Source organism: Chelonia mydas, chromosome 13, assembly GCF_015237465.2.
Source record: "Chelonia mydas isolate rCheMyd1 chromosome 13, rCheMyd1.pri.v2, whole genome shotgun sequence".
In the NCBI taxonomy this organism is placed as follows: Eukaryota; Metazoa; Chordata; order Testudines; family Cheloniidae; genus Chelonia; species Chelonia mydas.
The window spans coordinates 20,598,301-20,607,904 of record NC_051253.2 but is presented as its reverse complement, the minus strand read 5'-3'; the positions used below and the strand labels follow the sequence as shown (position 1 = coordinate 20,607,904).

Here is a 9,604-nt window from a genome sequence, read left to right as displayed (position 1 = left end):
CATTAATTATTTCACCGATGTATGATGCTCAGGGTCGTCCCTAGTGGGGTGCATGGCCCGGGGTGGAAGTGACGGATTTGTCTTCCGGGACCGATCGGGCCAGCTAATTTCACTGGCCCATGGGGCCCCTCAAAGCATGGGGCCCAGAGCGGTCGCCCCAATTCACCCAACCCAAGGGACGGCTCTGACGATGCTGATCCATGCAATGGTCCCTGCAGTAGTCCTCATCCCAACAATCTCTGCATTCCCACGCTACCTTTTGGTGGTTCTTGCCCTTTCTCTGTCCCCATCTCATTGCTGCCAGATCTATGATGCTGCAGGCCCCTGCCAAGAAACTTTATCTCCCTTCAGCAGTCCTCAGCTCTTTCCAATGCTATGGTCCCTGAACCCCCTTTACCCTCCGCTCCATCTCTGTGCTGCAACTGTCTCTGAATCTACCCCTCCATGTCCCCCACATGCTGGGGCAGTCTTCACCTCCTCTCACAACTTTATGATGAGCCTCATGATATTTGAGGTTTTTTTTAAAGCCCTTGTTGCTGGAAGCAAGAGAATGCATGAAAATAACAGCTTTGCCTTTTTTTTTTTTTTAAGCAAGTTTCTAACCCTCGGGTGCTGCAGAAAAAGGCCAGAAGACGTGAAGCAAGGGCACCCAGAGTACTCAGAAACCAGAAGGCAAACAGAAAGAACCCATCATTTATTATTTTTATAAAGCTTGTGATTTCTTAGCAAAATCCAGAACTTGGGGAAGGGGTCTGGCTCTGATTTTTGAGCATTTAAGGCTTGTGATTCCTAACCCTCGGGGTTATGCTGGGGGGGAGTGCCAGCGAGAGCCGCAGCAGCCTGTTGAGGGTGAGGTTTTGTTTTAGCTCCATTTGTTAACACAGTCTAGTTTGAACTTTTAGCCCGGGTCTGGCTGCGTCATCGAGAGCAGCCCCTGCAGGCTCAGTTTCACCCAGGACTCAGCAGCCACCTCCACCATGCTGCATAGCTCAGCCTAGCACCCCTGCCTGGGGCAAAGAGCCCCCCGCTGCCATGGGCAGCCCCAGTGTCGGGACTTGGCTAGATCCTCCTTGGACAGGAATCCCCAGCAGACCTGGTCCAGGGGGCAGCAGGGAAAGCTCTAGCCCAGGAGTGGGCAAACTTTTTGGCCTGAGGGCCACATCTGGGTATGGAAATTGTATGGTGGGCCATGAATGCTCATGACATTGGGGGTTGGGGTGCGGGAGGGGATGAGGGCTTCAGCTGGGCTGGGGCCAGAAATTAAGAGTTCAGGGTGTGGGAGGGGGTTTCGGACTGGGGCAGGGGGTTGGGGTGCCGGGGTGGGGGTAAGGGCTCCGGCTGCGGGCTCTGGGGTGGGGCTGGGGATGAGGGGTTGGGGGTGCAGGAGGGTGCTCTGGGCTGGGACTAAGGACTTTTCAGGGTGGGAGGGGAATCAGGGCTGGGGTTGCGGTGTGGGGGGGAGTCAGAGGTGCAGGCTCCATGTAGGGCTTACCTCAAGCAGCTTCCAAAAGCAGTGGCATGTCCCCCCTCTGGCTCCTACGCAGAGGCACAGCCAGGCGACTGTGCACTGCCCTGTCTGCAGGCGCTGCCCTGCAGCTCCCATTGGCCGCAGTTCATGGCCAATGGGAGCTGCGGGGGCAGCACTTGCGGCAGGGGCAGTGTGCGGAGCCCCCTGGCTGCCCCTAAGCGTAGGAGCCGGAGGGGGGACATGCCTCCGCTTCCAGGAGCTGCGCAGAGTGGGGCAAGCCCCTGACCCCGCTCCCTGGCTGGAACAGGGCAAGCCCCAGACCCCACTTCCCGGCGAGAGCTTGAAGGCCAGAATAAAACATCTGGAGGGCTGGCTGTGGCCCCCGGGCCGTAGTTTGCCCACCCCTGCTCTAACGATTGCTCTCCACGAGTTTAAATTTTTCCTCCAACTGCCCCTTTAAACCTGCCTCCCTTAATTTGAGTGGCTGGGCATTCAACCAATCAGCGAAATACACATCCAAGCCAGGGCCCCGCCCCTCCCCTCAAGCGAACCGGGAGGAGTGAACCACGCGGCCTCACCGGGGGGATACTTTGGAATTGTCTCAGCTCCGCGCCCACCCCCAGGGCGGGTTGTGCTTGTTCCCCGTTCGGGAGGGACGAGACGGGTTAATGCACTAGCGCTCACTGCCGTTTGACTCCTTCCGCGTCCCTTCTACGCTCCCCCCTCTCTGCGGAGCCGGGTGGTACGGGCCGGCGCCCCGGGCGGAAGCAGACACGTTTCTCCTTCCCTTGGTGAGGCGGCCAGGGGGAGAATGGCGGCCCCGGGTAAGGAGCAGCCTCCCCCTCCCCTCAGCGCACCGCCAGCCTGCCCCTGCAGAGCGAGATGGTTCCGCCTGTCCGGGGTGCTCCCGCTCCCTCAGGTGCGGGCCCGGGCCACACGGTCCGGGAGGAGCGCTCCCGGGCCGGTACGCGGCAGCCCCGCCCGAGTGCTGTGTGGCCGCCCAGGGAAGCGGCCCGGGCCCCCCTGTGCCCCGGCCCTAGGGCGGCTGGTCTGCCCGGTGCAGGGGGCGTGTGGGAGCCCCAGCCCTAGGGGCCCGGAATGGGGGGGCGGGCTTGCGGGATCCGTTATCTTCCGGCCCGGGGCGTTTTTGTGGCCTCCCTTCAAGCGGCCGGGGGCTGACCTAGCCACGAGGGGTTCCGGGTGTCGGTTGTGTCGTGGGGCTGGAGGAGGGAGGCGTCGCGGGTTCCCTACGGGTGGTCAGGCTCGGGACTTGCTCGGGCTCCTCTGGCCGTTCGCTCCCTGGGCGGCTCCCTTCCACCGAGCTTGCTTTAGGTCCCGCCCTTACCCAGGGCTCGGTGACCTGCGCTGTCCCAGGCGAGCCGGGCAGTCACACTGGCTCATAGATTGAAATTGGTTTTTAATGTCCTTGGGGCTTGATCCATTGATTGTTTTGAAAATTAGGTCAAAAGCCGTGAGCCCGACCTGACCCTCTTTCTCTGTTCTTCTGTTCTCTCTTTTTATGCAGTCGTCCCACCCCTTGTCATTCTTTTCCCCTTGCCTTTTCCCACAGGGCTGTCAGAATTGGACTGTCTAACACTGTCTGTTTCTAGTAGTGCCCTTGGCGATTTTCCCATCTGATAGTGGAAAATACAGGTCAGCAGAGCACAATTGTGCAGTCAGGGTGCAATCCCACACTGAAATCTTTCCTGCACTTAGTTTCCCCAGCTGCCCTCTGACTAGCTCTCCCCCCTTGGGAGCCCTTTTGGTTACGTAGGAACCAAGTCAAGTCTTTAGCTCTGTAAATTGCTCACAGGGGACTCCTGGGTGGTCCTGCACCTTAAGTATTGTCTTTCACGTGTCTATAATATTCTTGCAAAGCCTTATGTCGCCACTTCTGACTTGAGCAGTTTTACTGGTCACTATTCAGACTGTCAGAACTATTCAGAGGCTGCTGTGGGTTGTTGCTAGGGATCTGAGAGAGCATCACCTCTGCAGTGCTCCTAGCCTGTGCCATCCAGAAGAGAGAGACCAAAAGTGGCCTTCAAACTAAATTCTCCTGCTCAGTTCTGTGGAGTTGATGGCGCAGAATAGGTATTTCCATTTGAAGTGTTTTCAAGTTGGGTGGACCACATTGCTAGTCCAGCAATGCCAACTATTTACTAATGCCAAACATGCCTTCTGTTAATGAAACAAAATGCACTCTGCTAAATAGCATCTTTCTTTTTTCAGGTTCACACACCCTCTTCCTCTTGGCTTTAACGGTTGTGGCCAGCATCCGAGCCCTGACACCTACCCATTATCTCACAAGGCGTGATGTGGAGAGACTGAAAGCTTCCTTGGACCGCCCATTCAATGATTTAGAAGCTGCTTTTTACTCCATTGTAGGACTCAGCAAGCTAGGAGTGCAAGTATCTGATGAACAAGTGAGGAGATGCTGCAATAAATTGTATAGTCAAAAAAAATTCACTTCTCTCCCTCTCACCCTTTTTTGTCATGAGATCTTTTTCATATGTTGCCAAATCCTAGGTTTGGAGACCAGTTGGAAGCATTTCTGCATATGAGTAACTTGGTTAGGTACTTCCTGTTGCACTAAGTATTTCCAAAAGCAGTAACATTAGAACGGTGCCTGAAATAACTTACTAATATTAATTATTGGTCTTTTTTCAAGCTAAGTATCTGATTTTTCTTGGCATTTCTTGAGCTATTGTGTTATACAGTAGAAAAAAATATAATACAAGAAGTGCAGCATTTTGTTGATCTGTGATCAGTAACACTGATTACTGTGAATTTTACCCCTACCATACCATATTACTATATTGCATTTTATTCGGAAAAACTCACAGCTACATTTTCCTCTACAGTAGTAATAACAACCCAGATATTAACAGATTCTGGTTAATAGCAACACTTTGCTGGGAATCAGTCCCATGCCATTTACTTTATTCTTAATGGGGTTTGGTATTGGCAACAGGCATGCAAGCACACAAGGACCTCACAGGAGGTAAGGGGCTGTAGGCTGCGAGGGGAGCAAGTGGCAGGGCAGTAAAAGGGAGAAGAGCTGCAGCTTGAATGCTGATGCTGCGTGGTACCTCTTACTGTGCTCTCCACGCAATTTTGCAGGGCTGTAGCCAGGAGGGGCACATCCCAGCACTTTTTTCCCTGGCTGCAGCCTCGCAAACCTGCCTTCTGCTTATTGGCAACTGCTGGATAATAGCAATGTTTTGCTGACAACTGAGGCGTTGCTAATAAGCTAATACTGTAGTTACTATTCATAAAATGTCAATACTGACAAGACCATTCATTTTACTACATTAGCTTGCAATTGTATTAGCATACCTTTCAACTCACTTTGTCATTGCTTGTCAACTGTGGGGAATGGTTTTTTGTCATGCTGGTTTACTCAAAATGTTTCACTTCCATTGAAATCAGATGACCACTTTGCAGTTGTTAAGTTGGAATTTGCAATGTGCTCCTATTCCATTTCTAGTTGTTTTTTTAGCGAGTATAGTGGAAAAACTCCCACATAATTTTCTCCTGTTGTCCTTGGCTATAATACAGATATATTTCTAGAGCGTGTATCGCCAATATGTCCTAAGCTCCTAGCATCTTTACGCTCTTTTCCTACTATGACTAATTCCTCGATATCTTTAGTGTTTACATCTTTTAAACACTAGTAGATATCACATCACCCTACTCAGATGTCACCTAGTTAAGCTATACATAGTTATCTATTTCAATCCTTTCTCATAAATAGTTCCTCTAGCCCATTAATGATAGTGTTGCTGTTCTCTGAACTCTCTCCATTTTGTCAGCAGTAGTGTAGCATTTGCTTACTGTCAATATGTGTTCAGTATGTGTGATTTTTCTACTTATTTTTTCTAGGTCTTATCACTCTTAACCATGAAAAAGTGTAAGAACGGCCATACTGGGCCAGACCAATGGTCCATGTAGCCCAGGGGTTCTCAGCCTTTTTCTTTTTGAGGCCTCCCCAGCATGCTATAAAAACTCCACAGCCCACCTGGGCCACAACTGTTTTTCTGCATATAAGGGCCAGGGTTGGGGGTAGCAAGCAGGGCAGTTGCTTGGGGGGCCCTGTGAAACTAGGTTGCTAAGGCGGTGGGGCTTTGGCTTTCTGCCCTGGGCCCCGGCAAGTCTAATGCCAGCCCTGCTTGGAGGACCCCTTGAAACAGAGCCTGGTTGCAGACGCTTCAGAGGCAATGGGAACAAGGCAATTGTCAAATGAGCCAACCCAAATTGTCCAGTCCCAGCTTCTGACAGAGATTTAGGGACACCCAGAGCATGGGGTTGCATCCCTGACCAGTTTGGCTAAAAGCCATTGATGGACCTGTCCTCCGTGAATTTACCTAATTTTTTGTTTAACCAGTTATACAAGTAGTAACAAAATGCTAGCCAAATAGTCATAATATTTTGATACCCAAAAATACTGTGTAGTGTTTAGCTTCATCCAGTAGAATAAATGTATCCAAACCCTGTGGTACAGACTTGCTCTCCAGTTATTCAAGGAGCAGCTATTCATATAACATCTACAAATGGTTGAAAACTCTCTCCTATTTTTAACTTATGTGCCTTATCGTAATGATCTGACCTCTGCTTATCCCTTTAGTCTGTCAGTGAGAAACTTGTCATAGGATGCAGAGAAAAATTCATATTGCTTAACTTCAAGTTTGTATTTGTTGAGCTGATTTTCTTCCTGTTTATTTTTGAAAGTCTGGATTGTCATCTGTTAACCATTTCATGTTAAATTTACTGATCAGCTGTGTTTTAATCTGTAAAATCACCATTCACATGGATTTCCTCTGTCCTTGAAGGGGTGGCTCTGCTAAATACATTTTAAGTCCAATATGGTTAGTAAAATTGGACACAATTTTAATTCAGCATTCATTTGCATTGCAGACAACATGCAAATGATTTCATCACTGGGCTTTCTAGAGTGTGTTTTCCTACTTTGGGTTTTTGGTCAATACAGGAATGAAGTGAATTGCATGTAGTTGTCTCCTTTGCAAAGAGTATTTAAGGTCTTCTTAGTGTCACTGAACTCCATTTTTAGTGGCAACAGGCGTGACTCAAATCATAAATTGACTTCTCTTTCGCACAGGCTGCATGTAACTTCATCAAGTCTAACATGGATCCCAATAGTGTCGATTCCCTTTTCTATGCTGCACAAGCCAGTCAGGCTCTGTCTGGATGTGAGGTGAGTTCAAGCCCCTATATTTTAATAGTTTCAACATTTGCTCTTGTTCTTGGCCAAAACGACTTCTTCACCTTGTGTTAGCATGCTGTAAAGTGGTTGTGTTTTATTTTATGGTTTACAAAGTATTTTGGGATCCTCTAGGATCAAGACTATGATATAAAATCACCTTTTCCTAGAGGATCCCCAGGCATTTAATAAATCGTACATATAAAATACAACAAAAACACAGCCACCTTGCAGGATACTAACAGCAGGGGGAAGTAGAAGTTGATATATAAACAAGTATTTTGATCCTGAACATTTGGACAAAAATTTACTTTTTTCACCTCACCTTGAGTTTTAATGAGGTAGAGAGCAATATGCCTTTTTTTTTTACCTCAGCACCATCAGCATTTTCATGCAGGGGCATAGCTTTGAGGGCCTTATAATTTGTACATTCAAAAACTACATTAACATAACATTGCATGCTTGATTTTGCAACTTAAAGTTAGAAAATGCCAGATTTAGAGTGACCAGTGCAACCTTAATTCTGCCCCCTTGTGTGTCCATCCTGTGTACTGAATGCAGCAGCGGGCCCTGTAGAAAAGTATTATGTGGTCATATAATTAAAGACTGTGTCACAATACTCATGCATGCATAAGACCACTTGATTGCTAAGTTAGGTATGTGTCTTGTTACAAAATGTTCTTTAATATGTTCAAAATTCACATACAACCCAAACCTGAGTATACCTGCCCCCATTGCTATACAGTCCTCACCATCCAGTTACTCTGTATCTTTTTGTCACGTGGCAACACTGGTGGTCATCCTGCAGATATCCCTTCTGCCCCGGACGGTCACCCCCTTTTATCAACACAAATTCCCCTCCACATCATTCCTGATGTCAGAGGATCTCAGGGTTGTGAAGGTTGCTGCCTCACCCTCCACCCCTAATGCCTTGACCAAACAAACTGCATGCATGAACAGATAGCGGATATGGTATCTGAAGCAGAGCCAGCCTCTTTTGGGGTGGGGGGTAGTCCTCATGTTGTTTGGGCTCCTCTTGGTGAGTTATTGCATAGCCAAAAAAGGAGCCACTATCTTTTTGATAAGAATCACTAAAACTGGTCACATTATAAGCTCTTAGGGACAGGGACCATATTTTTGTTCTGTGTACAGCACCTACCACAGTGTGGCCTGTTCTGTGACTGGTGCTCCTGGATGCCATTGCAATACAAATATGATTTTTATTATTTAACCTAAAAGATGACAAATGACAGAGGACCTTTTCCTCCTACCAAATTCTGCCCATTCTTAGGTTAAATGTGGAGCACCCCTTCATTCTTGAGGACAGATTAATTTAAACATGGTCTTACATTTTCTGTGTGTTCTGTCTCAGGTTGCCATTTCAAATGAGACCGGAGAGCTGCTTCTTGCAGCTGTCAGTGAGGATTCCTCAGTCAACCAGATCTTCCATGCCGTCGGAGCCTTGAGTGGCTTTGGGCTTCCTCTAGCATCCCAGGAAGCACTTAGTGCCCTCACTTCTCGTCTTAGCAAGGAAGAGAATGTCCTGGCGTAAGTTTTGCACAAAATAAAACAATTCACTCAGCTGCATATTCATCCTTTGTAAAGATGGCTTCTTTTAAAGTGAAGGGCACTTGCACATGTATGGGGTTTTTTTATAATGCAGATTTAGTGAATTAGACACTGTATTTCCAGTAGTGACTTCTATCCACTCCAGTGTCTACTACTTGGGAGAATAAAATGCTTGTGAATGAGCGGGTGAAAATATGCTCTCTTCCCTTAATTGTTCACCTTCAGGTTTTGCAAACCAGTTTTTAATATTTTCATTTTAGTTTAAGAACAATGAACTTAAAAGAAACTGACTGGCTTTTTAAAAAAAAATAAAAGTTCATTTGTTTTGATCTCTGTAGAATCTGGCTTGTGTTCTGCCTCAATCTGCTCACAGGTCAAGAGAGCTAATGCGGGGGGGAAATCCTTTGTCTGGTGACACAAGCATTGTGATATTTAGCATCAGAAGAATTTAATAGCTTTATTCGAGTTGATGAGCTTGGAAAGAGAATGCAGCTGTTCCTAAGAAGGTGGGGAAGAAGAGAGAAAGCTTTATAGGTGCTAAGACCCTCAACTCCCACTGACAGACAACGGGAGATGAGCACGTCAGCAGATTGTAGTATTGGGCCCGTTGATGGCTCAGACCTCTGAAGTTTCCTCCACTGATTGGCAGTGATTTGACAGTATTGTCTCACAAGGTGTGCTCCACAACAGCAATTTCTGTGTTTTGAGCATCCAACTGAGGCTCTAAATAAGAAGCTCTGTCCTGCCAGTATTATAACGTCAATGCAGTTTGTTTGACACTCATGTCAATCAGTGTTTTAGTTTGCTTATTAGGCAGGAAATGTACTCAAGAAAACCAGATCCTATGTGTAATAAGCACTCACTTTGCCAGTGAATAACTTGCGAATCATGACCAGAATGTACATTTACTATTAAACATCCTGTCAGAAAAGTACATTTGATTGAGAGTCTTGACCCAATCTTTGTATACTTTGCTTGTAATTACACCCATTCCTTTTCCCGCACCCAGCTCTAAGCAATTTTCTGCTCATTTTTAAAAATACGCTGAGTAATTTTGTGTAGTACAGATAAGCGGTAGCAAGAAACTAGAGACCTGAACATCCATCTTTAAAAAGGGGAAAAGGGGGTTGTGAAAACTGTTACACCCCGAGAGTGATCCATTTTAACACTGTAATTTACTTTGAATAATGGTAGGGCCCAGACTTTCAAACGTAAGTTCCTAATGTCAGGACCCAAATCCGTATTTAGGGACTTATACAGGTGTTCTCATTTTCACAAGTGTTGACAGCAGTTGTGCCTGCCCAAAGTCAATGGGACTTCTGGATTCTTATCGTCTCTGGAAATCCTTA

General features: G+C 47.3%; 1 protein-coding gene across 5 annotated transcripts in view; it reads left to right on the top strand.

Annotated features, from left to right (window-relative positions):
- Nucleotides 1–1,959: 1,959 nt before the first annotated feature.
- RPN2 (ribophorin II) overlaps nucleotides 1,960–9,604 on the top strand; it is a 32,258-nt gene continuing 24,613 nt past the window's right edge. For 2 of the 5 annotated variants that reach the window (XM_037915682.2, XM_037915680.2), the window contains exons 1-4: nucleotides 2,234–2,387; nucleotides 3,698–3,891; nucleotides 6,585–6,680; nucleotides 8,059–8,234. In XM_037915682.2, the coding sequence (XP_037771610.1) occupies nucleotides 2,351–2,387; nucleotides 3,698–3,891; nucleotides 6,585–6,680; nucleotides 8,059–8,234 (503 nt within the window). In that variant the 5' untranslated portion in view covers nucleotides 2,234–2,350. Of the gene's footprint in view, nucleotides 2,388–3,058; nucleotides 3,122–3,697; nucleotides 3,892–6,584; nucleotides 6,681–8,058; nucleotides 8,235–9,604 lie in introns of those variants that run through there. The other 3 variants (XM_043526963.1, XM_037915681.2, XM_037915683.2) reach the window with 3 other exon arrangements.